The sequence below is a fragment of the Brienomyrus brachyistius genome, chromosome 11 (assembly GCF_023856365.1).
Source record: "Brienomyrus brachyistius isolate T26 chromosome 11, BBRACH_0.4, whole genome shotgun sequence".
Lineage (NCBI taxonomy): Eukaryota > Metazoa > Chordata > Actinopteri > Osteoglossiformes > Mormyridae > Brienomyrus > Brienomyrus brachyistius.
The window spans coordinates 14,899,082-14,924,937 of record NC_064543.1 but is presented as its reverse complement, the minus strand read 5'-3'; the positions used below and the strand labels follow the sequence as shown (position 1 = coordinate 14,924,937).

At 42.0% G+C, this 25,856-nt stretch overlaps 1 protein-coding gene across 12 annotated transcripts in view; it reads right to left on the bottom strand.

Moving 5' to 3' along the window:
• The window catches only part of LOC125751423 (diacylglycerol kinase zeta-like), an 89,556-nt gene that overhangs the window by 42,628 nt on the left and 21,072 nt on the right, over window positions 1-25,856 (bottom strand). For 4 of the 12 annotated variants that reach the window (XM_049030194.1, XM_049030195.1, XM_049030196.1 and 1 more), the window contains 4 exons: window positions 8,952-9,821; window positions 5,167-5,275; window positions 2,672-2,767; window positions 1,111-1,188 (listed from right to left, as the gene is read on the bottom strand). In XM_049030194.1, the coding sequence (XP_048886151.1) occupies window positions 1,111-1,188; window positions 2,672-2,767; window positions 5,167-5,275; window positions 8,952-9,821 (1,153 nt within the window). Of the gene's footprint in view, window positions 1-1,110; window positions 1,189-2,671; window positions 2,768-5,166; window positions 5,276-8,951; window positions 9,822-11,758; window positions 12,115-13,144; window positions 13,530-24,845; window positions 25,816-25,856 lie in introns of those variants that run through there. The other 8 variants (XM_049030199.1, XM_049030200.1, XM_049030203.1 and 5 more) reach the window with 5 other exon arrangements.

The window sequence follows — 25,856 nt, the reverse complement described above, 5'->3', positions numbered from 1 at the left end:
GCTCTATCACAGTTTTTCCAAGAAGGGGAAAATAATGATTGGGCATGTTTACACCTCCTGTTTACATGGTGTGCCACATCCTTTCTGACAGCACAGCTTTAATCAAGCTGCCCTTTAAAAGGAAGAACAATTATCTCATTTACATGTTGAGAAGGGCAGCAAAGATCGGCTGAGTCAGTTTAGATATTATTTTTGTTTTCATTTGTCAATAAAATTTCTCAAATACTGCCCGGCGTTTAGATAGTTTCCTATATATCTCACCTTCCATTTGCATACTGTTATTGGTTAGGCACTCTGGGAGGTATTTAATAAACCTCCTTTGCATGTGTAAAATCAACGTATATGCAAATAAACACAGAACATTTAAAGGAATAAGGAAGGCACTTCAGCATTCCACACACTTCCCCCGGACTGCAGGTAGTCTGAATTGCTCATTTGTTCATGCTTTCTTATGCTGCTGCCTTTTCCACACACAAAATCCAACAAACATATTTGATTATTTTCCAAAAGAAAAGACCTTTTCCAATGGAAGAGGGATTGCTAAAATTTTTGAAGTCATAGGTATTCGCTCTATACACACAATAGAAACCGGCCAGTCAGATATAGATGTGTGTGATGTTAACCAGTCACAATTAATCAAAAAAACTGTACTAAATTATCTGAGAAATACTCCATTTTTAGTCTATTGCTGAACACATTTTCAATGAGAATAAATGCATCCAATATTTGTTATTTATATATTGTTTAGTGACCCTTTGTGCTAATGGGTGAAACTGCAATTAATAGCAAAAAGGCAAGAACAGAACTGAATGAGTCCGTCAAAAAAAATATGACAGTTAATAAAATGAAAACGTCTGTGCAGAAGATATGTGCAGATTTGTTAAACAATGTCTTGGTTTTTTATGATACCAGGACATTTGTAAGATTTTTACAGAATTAAGCAAGCAGCCCCAGACTGTGTGCACTGTATGTCTGGGTGCTTATTTTGGGGTTTTTTCAGGTTCTTTCAAAGAAATTCTACTTGTTCTTTCAGCTACATGTTGCACTACAGACATTGTGGTCAATGTGCCCCAGCGGCCTCCCACATCACTACCCATCTCCCATGCTTACCTTCTCCAACTGCTCGATGCAGTTAGCATGCACCACGATTTTGCAAGCGCCGCACTTCTTCCGCGCTGCTGACTTTTGCTGTGACGGAAAAGGATGGAAAAAAAAAACGCATCAAGTGAACAAATTAAATGCTATAAGTAATAAAGTCAAATTAGAGTCATTTCAAAGCACAGGTCCTAGAACATTTCTGCTCTATACATCCACTTTTCATGACCAAGATATTCACTGCAGGATGGGAATGAGAGAAAAACGCAAAGTAGGAATTGCATGAAGCACAGAGCAGGAGGCAGGGCACGCACTGGAGAGGATGGCAGCCCGTCGCCGGGCACAAAGCAGGCCGTCCTACTACTCATGCCCCAGACGAAATACACACGAGTGAATTTAAGGAGAAGCTAGAACCACGTGAACTTTGTGCCTCTAGGCTGTGGAAAGAAACCAAAGCATCCACTGGAAACCAATATGAACACAGGGAGATCATGTGACAGGCAGATAGCAAATCAAAGGTTTTAACACCAAGCCACTTATGTCAGGATTTTCAAACTGGGCTATGTGCATAACCACTAATATTCAGGTGCCCTCAGGGGGTGTGTCAGAAGACCGTGGTAATATGTTACTGCCATTCAGGTTACTGTGGTATTTTTTTTTTAAACATGTGGTACTTGTATTTGATGATGGTCCTTGGCCCAAGAAGTTTGAAAGCCACTGATATGCGAGGGGGGTGGCATGGTGGTGCAGTGGTTAGCACTGTCGCCTCACACCTCTGGGACCCAGGTTCGAGTCTCCCCCTGGGTCACATGTGTGTGGAGTTGGCATGTTCCCCCCATGTCGTCGTGGGGTTTCCTCCAGGTACTCCGGTTTCCCCCCGCTGTCCAAAAACATGCTGAGGCTAATTGGAGTTACGAAATTGCCCGTAGGTGTGCATGTGTGTGAATGGTGTGTGTGTGTGCCCTGCGATGGGCTGCCCCCCATCCTGGGCAGTTCCCTGCCTCGTGCCCATTGCTTCCAGGAGAGGCTCCGGACCCCCCGCTCCCCAGTAGGATAAGCGGTTTGGAAACTTGGATGGATGAATGGATGATCTGCGAGGCTTAATCACATTGTGTACTAATGCAATGCCAATAATGATCAATAGATGGCACTGTTTACACAATGTCTAAGCAAGAACATTTCTTATGAACAGGAAGCACTGCAAATAACGCAGTCAGGTCTTTGATGTGGTGTAACTATTGTGAGATCATTGTATTATTACTTGTACAGCTCCTGTATTGTTTCAACAGTTCTATTCCTAAAGCCATACATTAGTGTTTGTTAGCTATATAACGAATCTAATAAATTAGGTCAAATAAAATATACAGTTGACAAAGATTAGGTTAAATAATTAGCTGGTGGATTCAGTAACATAACATTCATATTACGGCAGTTGCTGTCTCAAGAGGTAGGCTGTAGTTGTCCGTTGTAAAATGGAACTGTCCGTTACAGGGTTGTAAAATGGAACTGTCCGTTACAGAGTTGTAAAACGCTCTGATGACAGTTATTCGCAAAAGATGTAAATCATCTGACTCACCAGCATCCTGGCCACACAGTTCTGCTCTCCCACATAGCAGGATTCTCCAGAGACGCTGGTCTCGAACCAGATGTGTTCTCCATACAGTGCACCCTCCTACACGAGGGGAATATTTACAAAAGTACAACGGCATCAGTTCAATCACGCATCATGGCTGAGAGCTGATCTGTCAAACGCTACGCTGGCCAAATTTTCAGAGGCGCCTCATCCGATTTACAGCGTGTGGCATAAACATACATTTATGTAAGTGACAAATTGTTAGAATTTATACAAAGACAGAAGAACTTCACAAACACAAAGAACTTCACAGACAATGCACTTGAAAAATGGTATTTCAGTTAGAAAATGTACAAACAAAAATCATCACTGAATTGGAGGGAAGCAGACTAATCTGAGAAAAGTGCAAGAGAGGATTCGGGGAAATATTTATCTTTATAAATAGATTGTGATTGGCATCCACCCAGGGTATACCCCAGCCATGTGCACCATGCTGCCCAGAATAGCCCCAGGCCTGGCTGCAATCTTCACCAGCATAAGCAGTTGGAAGACAAGTGGATGCTTAAAAAGAGATGTTGCTTTACACAGGCAGCTATATTTCAGCATGGCGTGGGAATGCAGCCTCTCTACTGCTTTCTTTACAGCCATTTTGTGTTACTCCTGCCCCACTCTGTAGTCAGATGGGCATACAGCTGGTTTTCATTATATACAAACTTGTGTTGCTTTTGTCTAGCTAGCTTACCTGCTGCCATGAGCCAATAGCTTTCCCTAACCCAGTGCTTCTCAAGCTGATTCCACAGACAGTCCATTTTTGCTCCCTCCAAGCTCCTGGTGGGAGCAAAAACGTGGACTGTCTGGCAGGGAGCTTGGAGGGAGCAAAAACATGGACTGTCTGGCAGGGAAAGCATGTTTTCTCCCTGTCCTTTGTAAATCACATCAATGTCAGAATGAATAATTGCACTTAATGGTTTAACTATTGTAATTTGTAATTTCACTTGTAAACTGATACTTGTCAACCTAGCTGCAATATAAAGAGTGATTTAAAAAACAACTATAAAATTAAGTAAAAACAGTGAGCCATCAAAAAAAGGTGGGGTTTCCTTAAATGATGTCGGTCTGGGGTGGAGTGGGGGGAGTTTGGAAATTTGCATTTCTGCATAGCTGTGTGGTGGCAACTTGGGCTATCAAGGGGGAGGCAAGGAGACTTGACAGACCCAATAGTAGTGATGCACTAGAAATAGAATGTGTGGTAGAGGAGGCCAAGGAGAACACTTAGTTGGTTATAACACCCCACCATTACAATACTGCTGTGAAACGACTGACCTAAAGCAGTGGTTCTCAAACTCGGTCCTCAGGACCCACTGCCCTGCTTGTTTTCCAGCTATTCCTGCCCTACACACTGCTGATTACCTGGATCAGGTGTGTTCAGTGAATCAGAAGCTGAAAGACAGCTGGGACTTGTGTGTGGGGCAGGGATAGCAGGAAAACAAGCAGGGCAGTGGGGACTGAGGACCGAGTTTGAGAACCACTGAGCTAAAGTGTAAATAAGGAGTGACGAGTTTAAGCAGCCACTTTACTGATCTGGTTGTGAATAAGCCCTGAAAAGGAAAGCGTATGATGCCCTTTAAATCACTTACAATCCTAGCTACCAAGTTACTTGGCTTGTTTCACTACAGGAGGCAGGCAATCCTTCTAGAAATATATTCAACAAGACAATATACGCTGCTAGAAGTCAAGTTCCCGCAGAGAGTAAATCTGTACATCTTAAGTGGCAAACATAGCTGAGACCCAAGTCCACTTGGGCAAGAGTTGCTTTGATAAACCCAAACAGAAATGCACCTTGAATGTCACGATATCAGTACAGTGACATACAACAGGCCAGCTCAAGCTCATAAAGTTTGACTGCTGGGGCAAATACAACACAAAGTAGGTGAATGAGCTACTGAATTTTAAAATGTGTGAGCCAACAATACAATCCGTATATCCTAAGTCAAACTCTGAGTCCGTAAATGACAGTCCTTTAGAATAAGATGGCTTGGTTGAGATCCAGTAAGAAAGTGAATTCCCTGTAAAACAGGGTTTCTCAATCTAGTCCAGTTCACATTTTTGCTCCCTCCCAGCACACCTGTACCAGTTAATCACTGTTCCTGATGGTTTCATTGTTTGGTTCAAGTGAGCTGGTAACTGGGAGGAAGCAAAAAATGTGGACTTTTTGGGATCCTTGAGGACTGGGTTGAGAAATCCTGCTCTGCCTCCTTCCTACTGTCTGGTTACCCCCAAACAGGGGCTTCCTAAAAAATAATTTTAAATGAATTTGTATACAACCAAGAACAAGCTATACCTGCTCTTTGAATGGCAAATTTAAAAAATATAACATACAGGCAATGAAGTCAACAATTGATGCATTTTTTTTTAAATTCTACACAACCTTGAATGGTACTTCAATTGAAATCAGACACAGTTTCTTAAACCCAGTACAGCTCGGGGCAGCCACTCACACTCCAGTCCACGGTGCAGCGGATCTCTCGATCCGGGTCACTCTTCCCCACGGCCAAGGTGCTGGGCTGGGCTGCTAGGTGTTGAAGGTTCGACTTGGCAATGGCTTTCCTAAAACAACACGGAGAAGCCGCACCTTTAATGGCCCGTCGAAACTGCATCCAGGTTCAGCTGGACAAGGATCATGTGTACTTAAAGGGGGGAGGGGGGAATAATATATATAATAGTGCATAATAACAAAATGAAAATAAAACAACAAACCACTAAAGCTGGTTCTGTGCACAGAGCAGGAGTGATTCCTGGAATTTACCCTTAGGCCCAATTTAGAACAACAATTTTTCCAGGGAGCTGAGAGGAAAAACAGGGTGGCAGGGTGACCTAAATGGCCTGTGGCAGTGTTTCCCCAATCCGGTCACTGGCGAACCGCAGACAGTCCACATGTTCGCTCTGATAGCTGGGAGGGAGCAAAAACGTGGACTGTCTGGCAGAGAGCTGGCAGGGACGGGGTTGGGAAATACTAGCCTACGGGACAGAGTAACGGCATGTATCATACTGGATTGAGATACTTCCAGTTATCACAAAGTAACAGTTGTGGGACAGAAAAAAGACCAAACAGTATGTAGGATGCTTAAGGCAGAATCAGTGATATTTCCCTTTTGATAAGCAACACTCACGTCTAAAACAGGTTCATAAGTCAAATTTCATTATACTGAGCAACATGTGGAGTCAGTGTACATTCATTAAGCTGCTCACTGTACAACCAGTTTGAAAACAGTCCAATAACAATCAACCACACTTGGCAAATGTGATTTTACACTCAAAGGGAGGGGTAGGGCTGCACTGGCCATCTGGCAAACACTGCATTTTCCCGACTGGTTTGTGGGGCTGCAAAAATCGTCGTGGGGGACCAGTGGACTCTGCCATTAGACTCAACTGACAGGGAATCTGTGGAGAATTCAAGAGCTAGCGGAGATGTTAGAGGTCTTGGAAGACTAGCTTCACCCCCAGGAATATGTCCTCGTAAACAGGGCCATCTGGTTAATGAGGCTGAGCTGGGAGGGACAGGACAGAGTCTGCACTGGGAGTCACTTATCAGGGTGCTTTGTGGGGTGACTCTATAAACACAGACTTCCCCCCCATTATCTCAGAAAACCGATGCCATTTGCAAAACCGCAATCCAGCATAATTTCACCTCTGCATTCTCTACGCATTGCAGGCTCTCTATTTACACTATATTAGTAGATACTAGTTTCCGAAATACAGCACTCACAGAAAGTATTGGGATACTTGCTTGATTCAGTAATAATATTGCATCTTTATTAACTTAATTAAAAAATTATATAAATTCGTTTTCAAAAATACACATCACATTAGAAAAAAACCTGTAATTTAAATTAAATAATAATTTCAAAAAGTAATAAATTGAAACCAAAATGATAGTTCAAAAAAAGCTGTTCTGAGTCAAAAAGTTCATTGACAAGCAGTGTCATTGGGTGCTCTTTAACCAGTAACACCTTTGCAATAAAATGAAAGACAAAACATTTGTGTTTAGTATCCCCCTGGAAGCAAAATTTTTACAGTCGTCCCTCGCCACTTCGCGCTTCGACTTTCGCGGCTTCACGTTATCGCGGTATTTTGTATGTGTCATTCATTAAAAAGTTAATTGAGACAGTGAAAATAATAAATCGCTACGCATCGGAAGCATCTTTGCTCTTGGTAATTAAATGTACAATAATAATAATAATAATAATTATTATTATTATTAGTAGTATTTTTTTTAAACATGTGGTACTTGTATTTGATGATGGTCCTTGGCCCAAGAAGTTTGAAAACCACTGATATGCGAGGGGGCGGCATGGTGGTGCAGTGGTTAGCACTGTTGCCTCACACTTCTGGGACCCAGGTTCGAGTCTCCGCCTGTGGTCACATGTGTGTGGAGTTCGCATGTTCTCCCCATGTCGTCGTGGGGTTTCCCCCCGCTGTCCAAAAACATGCTGAGGCTAATTGGAGATGCTAAATTGCCCACAGGTGTGAGTGAATGGTGTGTGTGTGCCCTGCGATGGGCTGCCCCCCCATCCTGGGTTGTTCCCTGCCTTGTGCCCATTGCTTCCGGGATAGGCTCTGGACCCCCCGCGACCCAGTAGGATAAGCGGTTTGGAAAATGGATGGATGGATGGATAATAATAATAATTATCGTTATTATCGATCGTTACCAGCTGTTTCCTGTCAGATTGATTCCTCCGGTGTATATGAGTCACGTCAGAGTCTGCAACCCCAGGTCTGACGTTATCGACGTTTTGATGTTACATGTTCCCGTTTCCTGCATATGGAGTGATTCCAAATAAACCTGATTCCTCATCTCTCCATTCCTGCTGCCGTGTCCAGCAATCATAACAGTAATGGTGACTAATTATGTCTAATCATGTTAAAAAAAACTCACTTAGAAGGTCGTAAATAGGTTTTCTATGCTCTAACTAGGAAAATATTCGATTTATAAACAAAGAATCCTACTTCACAGAAATTCACTTATCGCAGTAGAGTCTGGAACTGACTAACCGTGATAAACGATGGGCGACTAATAGCAAAATGACAAGAACGTAACTGAATGAGTCAGTCAAAAAGATTGACACTTAAAAGAATAATTCTGTTCAGATTTGTTACACATTGTTTGTCAATGGACTTTTGTTATGAAACCAATAAATTTGAAACATTTTATGTAATTATGCAAGCGACCTCAAACTTTCTGTGAGCACTGTACATAACTAAACAGCACAATTTGCTTCCCGTGCCAAACTTGCACAATCTTCTGCCACCAATCAGGTAGTTTAACAGTTATCAGATTGTGGATCTTTTTGCCTCTGTCAGTGTACATGTCTTCAAATGTCATGTTTGTCTCAGCATTTATATTCTGTTTGTTACTTTTCAGTGTTTTCGCATGTTTTGCGTTCAATTGGTTCCACAACCGTTGCGGCATGGTGGTACAGTGGTTAGCACTGTTGCCTCACACCTCTGGGACCCGGGTTTGAGTCTCCGCCTGGGTCACATATGTGCGGAGTTTGCATGTTATCCCCATGTCGTCGTGGGGTTTCCTCCGGGTACTCCGGTTTCCCCCACAGTCCAAAAACATGCTGAGGCTAATTGGAATTGATAAATTACCCGTAGGTGTGCATGTGTGAGTGAATGGTGTGTGTGTGTGCCCTGCGATGGGCTGGCCCCCCATCCTGGGTTGTTCCCAGCCTCGTGCCCATTGCTTCCAGGATAGGCTCCGGACCCCCCACGACCCAGTAGGATAAGCGGTTTGGAAAATGGATGGATGGATGATACTTCAAAACCTCGTACGTTCAAACCCCCTATATAAAAGTGCCTATTTATTTCTCATATACACCTATTTGCAGCCTGTTGTAAACTTTAAATCAAGCCCAAATTACAGAACTATACCTATACAGTGTAAATTGTGTGAAAACAGCACAGTGGTTATTCTGTATTCTGTAGGGAAAAAAATACAGAAAACATTGCTCAACCACAGTACAATACGGTTATTTTCGAACCGCCATCGTTCAGACACACAAGATTCGGGCTGACTGTATAACCAACAAGAATGATATTTCACCTCAGTGTGAGACAAGCAGCGTATATTTTAAGTGGACAATAAAAGATACTTTGACTAACAGCTCCACACAAACGGAGTACTGCGGCATTCTGCACGCAGCAGCAGAGGACCTGCATTCCTGCTTTCGCTCACTGCGGGTGAATGGTCACATGCCGACGGAAGCGAGGATCTACATACGAGAGGGACCCACTCCACGTCTCCAGCTGAGGATGGCCACCGACTCCCGTCTGGGGACGGGCCAGGGCCCGGTGGGCACGGAAAGTCCTGCGGTTCCAGCGACGGTGTCGCGGCTGGGCGTTTCCTAGCCTACATCTATTTCTGTAGGCTGGCCACTCCCCACGCACACGAGATGAGCAAGGGATACGGCTCAGGGGTACCAGGGGCAGGTTTTCGAAAGTATCAATATCCTGCCACATGTTCTCCCCTCCAGATTCTTCTTGGTCCTCCTGGCAGCCAGGTTCAGACTTCCTTACAGGGCACGGACTGTTCATTTCCACCTCCAAATCAGAGCCAGAGAAGATCCGGCCAGGCCCGTCGCTCCGGACCGCCACCTGCTGCTCTGTGCCCAACGCTGTACAACCATCATCCTCTTTGGCTATCTGGAGCAAGCTGGCCAGCAGGATGGAGGAGCCCAGAAGATGGGCATCAATGGCGTGCAGCTGGCCGGCGCCACGATGACGCACGGCAAACCGGCGGTTCAGGATGGGAGTGGTGGTGCTGGAGCGACGGCGTCCGTGACGAGAGCCATTTAGCAGCCGGCCCTCACAAGAACACTGCCCCCCAGAGGCTGGGAGGGATTCCTGCAGCTGGGTGTTCGATTGACGACACTCCGCGAGAAGGGCAGAGGGAAGACTGGTGCTGGAGCTGCGTCGGGCTTTACTGGTGGACAGAGGCACACCGGGCCGTGAGGACCAAGGGTCTGACGCGGCTAAAGCCCCATTAGCCTTAGCCTTCTTCTTCTTCTTAAAGTGCCGACGAAAAAAGGCATCCATGTCACTCAGATCAAACTCCTCTAATGGTCCAGTGTTACTATCAGACCTGATGGTGCTGTTGGTGCAGAAATTTGCAGTCAGTTCAACTAAAAAGACAAACTTTCATCTCTTACTGGGAATGCAGTACTGTTCTTTTGGCTGCAGGGGAACTGACTTGCTTGTGAGGGAGCTAAACAGGGATAAGGTAGGGAACAAGGTATCCCGCTGAAGGGTAAGCAGAGATACACACACTGCTCTGCTGTCCACTGGCCACCTCTGGATCCCTCAGAGGTTGGACACCCTGACAGTAACACACCAGCCAAACTCAGGAGCCCCAATCACTGCAATCACTGCAATCATGAATCATGAAAATGTAGTAACAAAGATGTCCCTACCACTTATTCAGTGTTTCACACCAAGTCCATTTTACTGTAAATTCCAGTTGGAATAAAAATAGGTTAAAATGACATGACAGCCTAAGTGGCTCACTTTAGTTAATGCGTAATACCAGACAAGTCTGAAAGAAATATTACGTAGCATCATTGCTATGACGCTAATACATCAGCAACACAAAGCCACTACTGCCATGCTTTGTCTGTGAAAACCTGCAATGGATAGTATTTGACCATCATAGCAGGAAGCGTCACACTCTGTCGCTGATATCAAAGATTACTGGTCAGCCATTCTCAACGGGGACTAACCAGGGACGAAAATACATAAATATTGGCAGAACACGTTCAACTGAATAAGTCGCACTGAAAACACATCATTTGGCGACTTATTCTAAAATACTGGTAAGTGCCAGAGACAGAGCTGGATAGTTCAGGTCCAGAAAGTAAATATCCAGACCAAGATTTTGTTTCAACCAACTAGTAAGTGCCACTGTCACAGAGTACTCAACTTGCTGGTTGAAACAAAATCTTGGTCTGTATTTTTACTTTCTGGACCAGAACTAAACACCTCTGGCCAGAGATGTAATCTACAGCATTGCTTAGGTCATAGACAGAGATGGCTTTGCCAATGTGCAAATCACAGATGTTAGTACAGGTCTTGGGTTAATAGCCCTGCGTCCTCACTTCACATTCACATTCACCAAGTTCTGAATGAAATCTTAAAGACCAAACACCATAAATGCCGAATGTCACTGCTAGATTTACCATTAGATTTTAATCTTCTTTTTCTCCAATGACAACTTTCTTAATCCTAATCTATCTAAAATGGGGCTGATGTACCAACTGCCACTTCCAGTTATTCTCAGTTTGTAATACATACTTAAATATTGCCACTGACATTCAAAGCTGCTGCCTGACCTCATTCTAAACTGTTCATCATAATATTTTATCTTCTGTCATACATATATTTCATTTACATTATTCACTACCCTCTCCCCTTGTTTATATTTTGGGTATTTTTGTTTGTATGGAGGTTACCTGAGCCTTGCCAAAAGCATTTCAATGTGCATATGATAAATAAAACACTTTGATTGACCACAATGCTGCCTGAAGGCCATGCAGAGAGGACAGCGCGTCCATGACAACCTGGGAGAGTGCAGGCAGGTTGCCAGGTAATAGCAGGTGTCTCTCAAACCATGGTTGAATATGATTGAAAAATTATACGATGGTCCTAGAAGCACCTTTAACTTATTGAACTAAATCACTTCATTTTCAAAAACAGATTTCAATACTTTGATACAAAAGATATTACATTATACAGAACAGGTTATTATTTTTCAGCTTTATCCCACCCAGAAAAAAGAAAAAACATTAATAATTACAGCACAGCCAATATTTACATACTGCACCCAATTACTCAACGGAAATTTAATACTGATAGGTATATGTGCCGCAGGGGTAATGGCTATCTAAGAAACTGCCTTAAGAGGAAAGACATATATAGCCATGTGAACATAACATGGTAAAGTAACATGCAGGTAAAAAAAGTGCAAAAATGGGAAGCAGAAATTTCTACAGAAAAATCACGCAGCAATACGAATAAACTGTGCAATTTGCTTACCCACAAAGAAGCAGTTGTTACTACGAACGTAATAAACTTCAGAGAAAACACTTGATCAGAGGAAGCCAATATGCCTTGTGGCATTTCAGTCACGAACATCTCCCTGGACTGTTTCTTACTTTAACTCTCCACCCCCCACTTGCAAAGAATGTGACAAGTTGATCGTGCAACTTTCACCCCGTGTAGCTAAAACCCAGCAGAAGGCACAACGCCAGGGAGATAAAAGTGGACACGAGACATTGCAAGGTCCTGCTCTCTAGACAGGAACACACCTCACATACTGTCATCCTACCCGTGAGCAATTTCAGTGAAAGAAAAATCTGAATTGAAAAATTTGATCTAAAATATGACGTCAAGAAAGATAGCCAGCTGTAACAAAGAAGTATTGCTCTGACTGAAACACTCTCTCCGTCATTTCACTTCTGATTATTTTTCCAAACTAGAGAGTGTGCTTTGCCCAAGGTATCGTTAAACTTCACTGCCAATAGCTTTTTTCAGGTGTTTCATTAAAACAAATCAGTATTTGTAGTAAAAGGAAACACATTTGATCATTTAGCTAGCATAGGCTATCACTATCACGGAAATCAGATGATGCGGTAAACTGATGCTTTGACTTTCAGCAAACTCTCCAGGCTAAATACGTAACATGTCTGTACCTCCTGAACCACACCCAGTACAAAAGCACTCCTTTGAGAGGCATATATCGGAAAACAAGGACTTCCTGATACAGTTTCAGCTATTCAAACTTTACACTAAAAAACTTCCTCCCAGCATGACAGGTGTCCATTTAACATCCCATTGAAGAAGTTTCACATTTGCAATAACCGGAGTTATAAAAGGAGGACAGAGAAAGGTAGGTTCAGAGTGTTTGAACCAAAATCTGTAAATGTCAAGATATTTTATGACATATTCACACGTAAAAAATATAAAAAAAGGCAATATGTCCTGCCTACAGCATCAATATGACATGTGGACATCTACCTATCACTCATATTTCAGGCAATGCACAAGCAACAAGATGAACTTCTGCCAGGATATCTATTTATTATTGTTATGTTTCAAGGACCGAACAAACTTTGGTATTTACATGAAAGAACGCTTCTCAGCTACATCATATTATGCAAGCATGGAAGATTGAAAACAGATATTCTTAATTTCCCTTATGTCCCTCCAAAAGTGTACGCTGTTACAAACCAACATTTAACATCTTATAAATAGCTGCTGTACTCACTGTGACACGTTAAAGAATGTCAGACGTTACAAAATGTCAGAAGGTTGTCTACAAAAACCTCAGAAGATACAGTACTGCATTCCACACACATCAATGCGCGACACAAAAAAACGCTCCTCAACTACAGGAGAAAATGATTCTTAATGGCATACAACCTGAGAAATTCAAAGGGCTCTTCCCAGAGCTTTCTGTAAATTAGATGGAGCCTGCAGACCTAGAGTGGAAAACGAGAAGCAGACTTGGAGAGATGGCAAGGAAGAGGAGGTGCTGTTTCAATCCTTATTAAAATAACTCCTGGGCTGGCAACAGACTCCACTTCCTCTAGATAGGAGCAAAATGCAAATCTATGCTTGCTCACACATACATGCGCACACAGACATATCACCAGGCTAAATGTGTGCTGCAGATTAGCTGCTGCCTCAGTTTCAACTGCTAATGTTGTAGTTAACAAGTCACTACCTTCCAGGACCTAAGTATCAATGCAAATCACTGCCCTTTTCAGGAAAATTCATTTCCAGCTAAAAGATTAATGCTATCAGCAATACCTCCAACCTGAAATGGTCGTCTTTATTCTCCATGCCACTCAGCCTCCTGTACAAATTCTTTATAAATTCAGAGAGTTGTAAAATCAACAGATGGATGGCAATCCAAAACATGCCATCAATAACGTTACCACGGTTTTAACCGTAATATATTAATTATGCGGAAGAGTTAATATCAAAAGGGGCAGCACACTAGCAATATACCCAGAAATGGCCAGTTAGAACATTCAACCATATAGCCCTGATCTAATTACTCTTCTCCTCTCCGGGTGAGAACAAAGGCGATTCACCATAAATAGTATATAGTATATATAGGTTGCATTACAGAATCTCATTGGTCACCAAATCCCCAAGTTCCCTAAAGCTAATGCTTTTTCAATACACTTTAAATCAGGTCAGATTTCTGATAAAGTGCTAACCAATTATAGCTCAGCTAAAATAGAGAAATCGGGTTTCTTTGAAACCCTAAGAAGCTTATTATATGACAACTTACAGTTAAATTACCCTTTTTGAAAGCCTATAATGAAACTTTCAATTTGGTTAATCTTCTGTATATTAGCAACTTAACATCAGAAGCTGTCAAACAAAACTCAGCAAAAATCAGATGATTCTCAGCTTGATATACTCAGTGTACAGTATATTAAACTGCTGCTGTATGTAGGACAAATGTACAGATATGCTTAAGACTGCGGCCTTTTTGAATGTGATAAGTGTACGTACCCTATATGTGACATTTCAGCTTTCCCACGGAGAGATTCAGATTGGACAGACTTGTTATTGAGACTTGGCCAAGAATGATATGCTGATGAGAGGAGTGGTGAGGAAAGTGGGCATGTTAACACATCCACCTCTTTCCATTGCAAATGTGAGAGGCAGGACTGTACACCCCCACACAAAAACGCTGCATCTCAAAAATGTGCCACAGGAGTGTGTGATTCATCCAAACGGCATTTAGCACAACCCAGCTAACTGCTGACTGTGGACAAACTTCCCGTTTCTGTAAAAAAAAAAAGAAAACACACACACACACAGGTTTGTAATTATATCTTTGTGGGGACTCTCCATTCATTTCTATGGGGAAAACTCTAATCCCAACATGACGACCTGAATCCCTACCAAGCCCTAACCTTAACCAGAAGTAACCAATCAAAATACGAGATTTTGGGGATTTTTTTGTTTTTTGATTGCATTCACAGATCTGTGTAGGGACCTGAAAAATGGTCCCTGAAATGCAAAAAATAACAGGTTTTTCATTACATTGTGGGACACACACACACACACGTATGTGCTCACAGAAAATGTTGGGACACTTTCCTAATTCAGGAAAAATATTGCATATTTATAACAAAAATCATTGCTTCATTAATTTGTTTACAAATATATTACAAACATATATACCATTAAACCAGAAGTTTTAAGTCATTAAGTTATTCATTTCAAGTATCATTGTGTGCTTTTTAAATAATAACACCTTTACAAAAAGATAAAAGACCAAACATTTGTGTCCAGTATCCCTTTGGGAGCCAAGGACTACAACTGCAATTAATAGCAAATTGACAAGAACAGAATTGAATGAATCAGTCACAATAATGACAAAAAAACAAAAAGCCTGTGTGAAAGACATGTACAGATATGTTAAGCATTGCTTGTCAATGGACTTTTGTTATCAAACTAATATATCTGCAACATTCTGTGAGCACTGTGAGCACTGTATACATGTAAAAAATCAACAAAACAAGGAAGCATGAAATCAAACTACAATCTTACTGGTTAAAATGTATTAGACGTTCTTGAAAGTTTGGCTGATATTTTGTCTGTCATAGCAGAGATTTACTGGGACATCATTCTTCAGAGAATTTGTGATTGTAATTATTCTTCTTTTGCTCTTATAGATTTACAGCCCCCTGGAAGCCATTTGCCGAATCATATTCTTATGAATCACAGTGTAAATTACACCTTTAAAGGGACAGATGAAAGTGTAGGTTTAAATCTGAAGTAGAGATGTTCAGATGAATAATTCACTTCAACTAATCAGCCATTGTATATGTGTCCTGTGATGGACTGGGAGTCCATTTAAGACAGTGTTTCCCAACCTGGTCCTCGGGGACCCCCAGACAGTCCACATTTTTGCTCCCTCCCAGCTCCCTGCCAAACAGTCCACATTTTTGCTCCCTCCCAGCTCCCTGCCATCTACGGGTCCCTAAGGATTGGATTGGAAAGCACAGGTATAAGATGTAGACATTTCAGTGTACGTATGGGCAATTGTCAGATCACTTAGTTGCATGGCATTGTACTGTGGGAGAATACCGAGAGAACAGGAAAACTCCACATGCACAGTTTGAAGCTGTGAAGCAGGGCTGTGACCCACTAAACCTCCCCAGATTTAGTTTTGCTAAGGCTATCTTGGTCTAGACTGGTGTGTTATTGCAAATGGGATCCTGCTATTACCCAAGGTACTACATTTAATTATTTATCTTATAACAACAGTTTAAAAATATTGCACTGTTAATAAGTACTGATGTTACTGCACTAATGTTACTAAAATTAATACAATAATAAAAATAACTGAGTAAGTGCCCAGGGGTGCTCCAGGGATTTCCAAATGTAACTGTAGTATAGATTAATGTTTTTTATGCATTACATTTGATACACACCAACACTGAACATTAGAAATGCTCAGATTGTGAATATTAAAATGATGAAATATAATAAATGAAATTATGTGGGACGAATGGAGAAAATAAAACGCATCTCTATTTTCCTAGACAACCACAACTCCAACATGTTATGGAATAAGTACTGTGTGAAAACTGAATAATTATATTATCCATATTTCTTTTGCAGATACTTTAATCCTTGTTATCTTGCAATGACGTGATTTTGACATCAGCAATTATTGATTTCACTGTGACCTTGCATCGGATAAGAGGTCATCAAAGATGGATGGCTGGATGATTCTTAACTGCATATGAGCACGTAGCATGCCTGTGGTCTGAATCAGCACTGCCCTCTATTGGCCAAACACTACTGTTTTTCACTAATACATAGTGCTCAACTGAAAATCTTACACACACAGACACACACACACACACACACACACACACACACGTTGGCATATCTATGTAAATGGGGACCTTCCATTCATTTCTATGGAAAAAAATCACAATCCCAGTCACAAGAACCTTAACCCCTACCCAGCCCTAACCTTAACCCTAACCCCTACCCAGCCCTAACCTTAAACATAAGTAATACAAGGCTTTTGGCATTTTTGATTGCATTCGCAGATTTTTATTAAATTGAAGTTACCCAAATGGGGACCTGAAAAATGCCCCCAAACATAAGGAAATTTCAGGCTTTACCACACTTTGGTTAGTGATTTGGGAGTCAGTCATTTGGGAGTCAGTCATTTGGGAGTCAGTCATTTGGGAGTCAGTCATTTGGGAGTCAGTCATTTGGGAGTCAGTCATTTGGGAGTCAGTCATTTGGGAGTCAGTCATTTGGTCAACTTTCACTTATTTAGGGCACAAGGGATCAAACATCACTTTCTTAATTATTTAAATTAAATTCCGCGCCCTTGATTGCTTAAATCGACACAGTCTGAATCTGAGAGCTTTGTAAATAAACCAGCAGTATACAGGCATTAGAGAAATTAATTTATAAAGATGTCTGAAAGCATGTATGGGTTGGGAAATAATTAAGTTAATTATATAAGAGGTTTTATACATGCCAAACGGCTAACCATTTCCTCCTGGGAGCCATGCCGTTGATGTTATATAATATTTGAGAGATATGTCGAATACTCAAGTACTAGAAACCAGCGTCTAAAAATAGCAACCTACAGGTGAATGTGTACAGCCTATTTTTAACTCCTGCTGTACAAATAAATATCTACATACCTCTACCATAAAAGGAAGGAAATGTGTAACATTTTTCAGCTATGCAAATTTCTGTCTGCAGATAAGTACTGGTCTGACTTCCTAGGCTGCTATGTAAAATACTGCACCTTTTTACAGATATCATCCTTATTTTATGTAAAATCTAACTTTTCCAACTGAAGACAAAGTGAAATGCTATAATACCTTATTTACTAGTTGTCACGGATGGCGGCAACGATCGCGAGCAGAAAGCGGCGATCGTGCGGAAGGAGCAGGCTGGCAACAGTATACGGGAAAACGGGGGTTTATTCTCACAGACGAGGGCACGAACATCGACTGACATCAATGACAGACAAGGAAAACTGGGGAGACCAGGACTTAAATGCACAAGACTGATTGAAAGCAAACGGACACAGCTGGGTACAATCCGGGAAACACACGTGGGTAGGCAGGGGGTGTGGCACACAGGAGGAGCCGACGAGCAGGGCATGACACTAGTGGTAAATATATAGATTTTAGGGTTAATCGTGATTCTGGTTTTGACGATTCAATATCAATTCACAAAATCTCAAGACTGTTCTAGCTAATTTATGCCTTTTCCCCGTGACTTTGAAAATATTTTCACTGAATTAAGTTTAAATTTCGTACTTATTATTATACATTGTTTTTCATTATCTTATTTTCATTATGTAATGATAACTTAAACAATTACGTTGCTTTGCAATGTTAATGCTACAGTGTTACAACAGATCAGGTTTGATCACACATTAGCGAATGTGTCTTAAGTGTAGACTGAATAGAATTGAAGTGTAATCCATTTGGGCACTAAATCAAGATCTAATTCAAATTGAATTGTGAGGTCAGGACCGATTCCGAGCCCTAAACAATGTTACACATATAAAAAGATCCTAATGTATGTTTAGGCTCATACCTTTAAGTTAAAGTTCTCCTGAAACATAGTATGTGAGTTTTACATTTGCCCATTTTTATTTTCAGCTATTTTCAGTCAGAAGAAATGTTTGTGCTTTGAAAGAGGTTTAATGACAACAAGTTGTTTTTAAAGGAACTATACCCATATGTTGCATTTGCGATACAAACCTTTGGCCTTTATTTAGTGGTTTTCGCAGGTTTTTTGTATATTTGTGATCAATTTAGAGCTTTTTAAGCATTTCTCCAGATATGGAAACCTGCTATATAGTATTTCATAGTTAATTCCTACTGGACTGATATCGAATGGGATTCGAATCAGATTGAATCGAATCATTATCGTGTGAATCAAAATCGATTCAAACCAGAACATCTGTTCCAGTATCAAGCTCTATTGCTTTACCACAGAATTTTTTTTATTAACATGAATGATAATTAGTACAATTTATTATTTGTCATGAGGTTCTTAACTGCTCATTTATTTTTTTTTTCCTTTACATGCATAATTATTTTTTGCTTTAAGGCACATGCATCATCATGTATCTGAAGTCCCTAAGAAACTCAGAATATACTTTTGTGAACCAGTACAAACAGCACTTCCTGTTTTCAAACTGCCTCATTGGCAGGAAATGGTTTTTCATTTGATGGCTGGGCATTGCAAAGAGAGTATTATGAGCAGTAGGTGCTTGCAGTGACAAATTGATTTAATTATGCCTAATTGTGTTGATGTCGTGAGTCAGCTTAAAGATTACTCATATTCTGCGCCGGTTTGTTTTCCTGCCACGTTCCACTACGCATGCATCGCTTCCTGTTCCACTCTGCATTCCGGTCATGCCCTTTCCTCTTCAACATCCTCTATCCAATTAGGCTTCATAAAATCCTTTAAGTTAATCCGGACTGTGAGTGGTCATCTCAGCCAAGTCCACCTCTGTGTGATGTTGGTGAACGTTTGTTCCTGGTAAAGGCTAAAAAAAGAACTTTATTTTTTTTATTTCTATATGATGTAATCCTGAGGATTACTGACATTAGCTGGAGAAGTTCGACTGCATGAGAAAACAGATGGTACCAGTGGAATCAGCACTAGGAGCTGTCCAGACTGAAGATACTGCCAGGCCTAATTCCCTTTTTTCCCTACAAGGACAGCCCACATACCCAACATGCATCTTTACACACTTTACACTCATCCCAGGAGTGCTGATCCTGCCAAAATCTCTACGAACAAGGTATTAAAGTGACAATGTCACAAAGGACCTCAGTATAACTCCTGGGGATTTGTAGACCTTTCTCTGACAAGCAAAGCAGAAACAGCCACGCACAAACAAGTGCTCACTAAAATTTCCAAGAACGACTGGTATGATCCTTGAGTTGCTGCAGAAAGATGATAAGGAAGGGAACCCAACTGTTTAACCCACAAGACTGACTGTAGGCCAGATTTTCAGCCTTCTTACTATAGACAGCTAACGCAGTGCAGTGAAGATCTGGACTTGGTGTACCAGACTTGTGCACCACTTGATGATTCAAGTTCTTCAAAGGCACTGCAGAGGCTTGTAGCAAGTAGATAGGACAAATCCCTCCCAATAAGGAAGACTGAAATCCACTACAGAAAGGGCCATTGTGTATCCAGGTTTTCTCTGCAACTAACTAATTAGATTACTAATTAGAGGACTGATTGGCTGAAGAGTCATCACACCAGGGTTTGAACAGCTGACCTAAAGGCTGTCCCAGAAACCTATATATACACTGGCCCTTTGCGGATAAGATCGCCCATCCATGCCCGAAATGCTACAAATTTTAATGGAACTAAGGAAGCATACAGAAGTTGTCTTCCGGACGCTGTTTTTCCCAATCGGCAGTTATGTAGCCACACAGGCAGTGGCACTCAGTTGCACTAGTGATGTTTGCTATTGACAACCATAGTTGAGTAACAATCTAATTCTTATAGTACACTGGGATCAGGAAAATTAGGTATTGTTTACTTGGCCATGGTGAAGGTCTCTGTTGCTATCAGCCTCCACATAAGAAGATGTGCTCCAGTTGTTGTCTAAGCCAGAGGTCACAGGAAATAGCTGTTTATAGAGCATGGTATAGTAGCAGCCAAACAGTCATGTGTTGGTGGCGTTCAACCAAACATGAAAACATATGAAAGTCTGTTGCAACAAAAGCTTTGCAGCTGACTGACTTCTAGCAAAAAGCATTTTGATCCCCCGCAAGGTAGATTTTCTTTCAGAATTTACTATGCAAAAATGTTCTCAGACTGGGTTAGGAAAATGTACACACACACACATATACACACTGACAGAGATTCGTCAGCAATATCAGCATAACCTTTTAAATAACCTAATGGAACATCAGCTCATTTTCTGTGGTTACGCACCGCAAAAAGCAATACATGCAAAATTGATTTCCTCCCCTTTTGAAATGATGGAGAGTGAAAGTGAGAGTCCATTTAACTGTAGAAGCCAGCGGCACTTTTCCGAGCGTTACTGGGCCAACCGGGACTGCAAATTGACACAATCATATAAAACCAGAAGTCTTAATGCCATTTCAATAAGAACGGCACAAAAAAAGCCATTGAAAATACATTTATAAATGTGATCCCAGCTCTGCCCATCATAAGAGAGCGGGAACTGAACATTTTCTGAACACTACTTACAACATTCTCCTCATGGGACACAGATGATGGATGAGAATACTTATTAAGGGCTATTTTACCTTTTTGGGGTGGGGGGGGGGGGTGGGCTGCAGCAGATGGGGCCAGTTTTAATGAGAGCACAAAGTGCCGACCATTAGCTAAACAGCCCAAGGCTTTAGCTCTCCGGCAGACAAGCAAGGCTAAAATCCAGGCGGACGATGCTATTGGTGTTGAGAACAAATGCTGACTGCAACCAAAACGGTTCTCTTCAAAGACCGGCACCCAACATGTGTGCATCAGGAATATCCATGATCCCTGAAATGATGTGGTCGCTTCCCTAACAGGGACTGATGTAGAAGTTTGATCAGCGTAGTACCTGGGCTTCAACAGTATGAAGTCTGATCACTGTTACCATGAACACATCAAACAAAGCAACGAAAAAACAAGTGTGGCTTTGTATGTTTAAACCCAAGAAAATTCAAGTCAGACCAGTTCTGTTCTGAATGGAAACAGGGAATTGGCAGGTCTTTCATTCAGGATCTAGGTAGGACTAATAAACCCTGGCCCATCAACCTGGAGTGACCTTGTAGAGACTTCTGCCCAGTGCACATGGAACCAAGGACACAGGGGCATTAATCAAAGGATCAGTGAAGAAGGGGCAGAACAAATTAAACGACTCGTCACTGCATAGAAAAAATGACTACTGAAATAACAAACCACAAGCTCATAAATACAGCAATATAAGTAAACAGTTTTATGTTATTACTCTTTGTTCTCGTTAATTCAAAGTAAACAATTACATTGAAAATACTTATAATTACTATATAATTAAAATTGCCCCCCTCCCCCCGAGCCAGCCTGAGATAAGAAACTGGCAGTCATTAAGTAGGTGGACACAATTTTATCATTAATTATTAAATCACCTGCTACATCTTACCCAGGCTTCAACACACACACATTAGTGGGAGGTAATTTAATGAGCTTGTTGCTATGGTTACCTATCAACCACCTAATACCTCCTTCGACTAGCTGGCCCACAGCTGCAAATCAACCCGAGCGAGGCAGAGAGAGGCAGGGACGCCCAATGAGGGGCACGGTGAGCAGCCACACCTGGAAACCCCCGTCAGCATCTCTTGTTTCATAACTTAGTATGAGTTAAGGTTTCCTGTTATACCCTAAACCCCAGAGGGACCCAATACAAGCGTATGATGCAAAGTTCCGAAGGATTGAAAATGACACCGATTATCTTTACGTACAAAAAACAGTGTTGGCAGAAGAGTTTGTGGTGACGGGTCCCTTAAATTTGAGAGGCTGAATGTGGTAACTAAAGTACCAACCGGTCAAAGCTCACTGAGCTCAATATCACCCTCTTTGGGACACATTGACGAGTTTGGGGGGTGGGTGGCTATACAATGTGCCTCTTTAATGGAGGCGATACGTGGGAACTGCCCTTCATCCATTCAGGGGTCTGCCTGGTTAAATTTCATCCATTTGAAGTTGTTTTTCAATAGAGCGTTGAGTCAGATATGCAAAAATATGAATAGCACGTTTTAAGAATTAATTTATATGACAACTTATGTAAAAGATCATCACCGTAGCACAAAGATATTCAGGTAGCACTTCCTTCATGAATATCAATGAATCTTCCCCTACCATCCTACTTGCAGCACGTGAATGTGACAGTGGGCAACTCAGGAGCGTATTAATTCTGCACCCAAAAATCGATTCTGGCGTAAACAGACAGATGCATTGGATCGCCAACTTAATATTAGATTCATCTCGAAGCATTGATGCTTCAGAGGTGAGTAATTCAAGTTCAGAGAGTAAAAGTCCAGACCAAGATCTTGTTTCAACCAACCAACTGAGCATAACAAGTCCGAGTACATAATTGGTTGGTTGAAACAACGTCTAGGCCTGGATTTACACTCTCTGGGCCTGAACTACCAACCTTTGCGATGCTTCTTCACACCCCTATTGCATGACGATGTCATGTTTAGCTCTGTTTTCCGGAGTATCCTTACTATAATACTCGTAGTGCTAATGACCTTTCTTTGTAAAAACGTGCTTAACAGACTCAAAGGTTGAGCTGCTCATGTAAAATGAGGCAATTTGCAGGGCAGGAGCTGCAAAGGAAAAGCCGGCGATGTTTGTATTACGGCACCACGGGGGTGCAAAAGCCCCGTGTAACACCCACTTTCATTACAGTGGGAAATGAAAGCCAAAGTCTGTATGTGAGTTTACAATGCATATACTTCTGCTTATTGCATAAGTGGAGTAGAGGCAGGTCCAATTAATTTGCCATTTGAGCCTCAGGTCTGTGCATAGTATGCCAATTTTGTCTTTTTGTAAGGCTAAATAAAAAGATAAAATACCCTACAACTAGTTAGAAGAAGAAAAACATTTAGATCTTGACATCTAGACCTCGATTCCAAATCCAGGCCATGTTTTCAGTTTTCCCAGGTAGTTAGTACAATAATCACTGATTCTGATTGGCCAAAGGCTTCACATCCTGGTTCACAAAGGAAGGCTGGAACCTGAGATGTACTCAGCCCTTGAGGATTTGAATTGCCATAATTTAGATTGTTGTTTTTGTAAGTCACAACTAATGTAATAAATCTGACAAAATGCAAGTCAAAGAAAATGGATTGAAGATACATGACTATCTACAACCTTAATCACCTTGTACTACTTGAGAAGAAAAAGAAAGACTGTTAGCATGATCCGGTATTTAACAGATACAGTTAGAAATGTCTAAGATACTAGAACAGGCATATGTGCCATAAGTGTAACAGTGAAATGTCAGAGACTTGTTTCCCAGCACATTAAATAATCACACACAGGGTAAAAAAGGGGTCATTCATACAGATGTCCGGAGGTCACATGGTCAGGGGGAGCAGGCAGTGCTTGAAAGTGCCACTCTACTACATGTAGCTCTAGATGTACTGTAGAGGCACTGTTTTGGGCCCGAAGCAGACAGGGCTGATACATAAATATGACAGCTGACACTAATGGAGTAGGAGTGTCAGAGCATCAGAAAGACTTTTTCCAGCCAGTTAGCACATTTTAAACCCAATAACTCAATAAACCCAATAATCAGTGCTGCTAGTAATGCTGGAAAATGATGATGTTGAATCTCTCTCATTCACTCACTCACTCACTCACTCACTCCCACACACAAACACACACACAAACACACACACACACACAAACACACACACACACAATATTTCCTGCACCTCCGCCTTTTTCATCACACTTTCTACCAGCACTTGGGTTTCTCTTTTAACACAGAAAAATGCAAACAAACGAGGCACGATTGTAAGATTTTTCCATTCCGAGTTTCCACCAGTCCGGAAAGTTTCCCTAAGCCTCACATCCTGCACTGCGGCCAGGGCTGAGCGCTGCCACTGCGACGGACGGCTATCTGTGAAACCCGATTGCGTCCGACAGCGAGCTGAACGGGAGCCTCTGGCGCAGAAGCGCTCTGCCCGTAAAGTAAACTACAAAACCACTAAGAAAACAAGTCAAAGGACATGTTTAACAGCTCGCTGCAAGCCCAGACTCTGGAGTCTGCAATTGGGACGTTGTTACATACAGCTGCATATTTTCCTATATTAAATCAGACTTACGACAGACTTCTCCACACCATGACCAAGGTATTTCAAGTATTTAGAATTGTACTGATACCCGCATTCCAAGCACTCGGCGTCTGCAAGAGTTCATTCAACATTCTAAATGACTCAGCGTGGTCTGCCTCAGAATAGTGCCCCCTGTAGGTAAGATCACCTGTCTTGTTCACCTTGATGAATGAACTGGGTCACCATACTTGCAGAAGATGGTCTAGAAGCTGAGGGTTTCACAGGGGGCCCCTCTCACTCACCTCCTACCAAAAAGCCGCAGTCCGGTGAAGGTCTTGGTACTGTATCTGCGGATGGGAGCCTGGCGCTGACCATCCAGGACGGAGGAGGCCAAGTCCGAATTGGAGGACGATGCAGAGCTAGAGGTGGGGACATCCTCGGCATCGCACAGGGGCTCCGGGCAGGAGCTGCCCCCAGCCCCCTCATCTCCCTTCAGCTCCATGATAGCCTTGGTCACCAAGTGTCTCAAACTGCCCTACAGATTCGCAGCAGGTCCTCAGAGTTACTAAAACCTCATCTCGCGAGATGAGGCAAAAAATAAAGACGCATTTTTTTAAAGTCTTTACCAGCAGCTAACCACGTAAAGGAAAGGGGAAAAAAAGCAGTGAAGAGTGCACCTTTGCTGACTTTCAATGAGAACCAGCCTCCTGAACTCCCTGCTATAGAGCCCTCCTACCTCTCTGTGCACACCAGGAAGTGGAGAGCTGCTGCAGTGCTCAAAACAAACTTCCCTGATCGGCTGGTGGGCGGCCGGTACTGTGGGGCTACTCTGCCCCTCCCCACTCACTCTCCTCTCCGAGCGAAGCTCTTTCCTGCTCTCTTTCTCATGCTTCCTCAGCTCGTTCACCACTGGTCCTGTTTAACTCGCCTCTTAGCTGCCTTTCTATGGGACTGCAATGATTCAGGAAGTGTCAGAGCCTGAGAAGGCACTCACAGGACCCAAACATAGGTGTCTCCAGATGTGCCTTCCTTTTTTGCATTAAGTTTCATAAGTTTTCAATTTATTTGATGGTTCTTCCTTAGCAACCCACACACTTCATTTATACTCATCTTCCTCTTTGTCTCACTCTCTTGTCTCTTGTCTATTCACCAAGGAACTCAGCCGCATGTTCGCTTGTTCTTAATAAAGAACAGCCTGAAGCAAAAGGCAAAGTGCTGCCACCCACTGGTGGTGTGGAGAAAAGCAGAGGCTCAGAATGCATGAGAGCATGACCCACAATACAGAGGATTGGATTTATACACAACTTCACTGT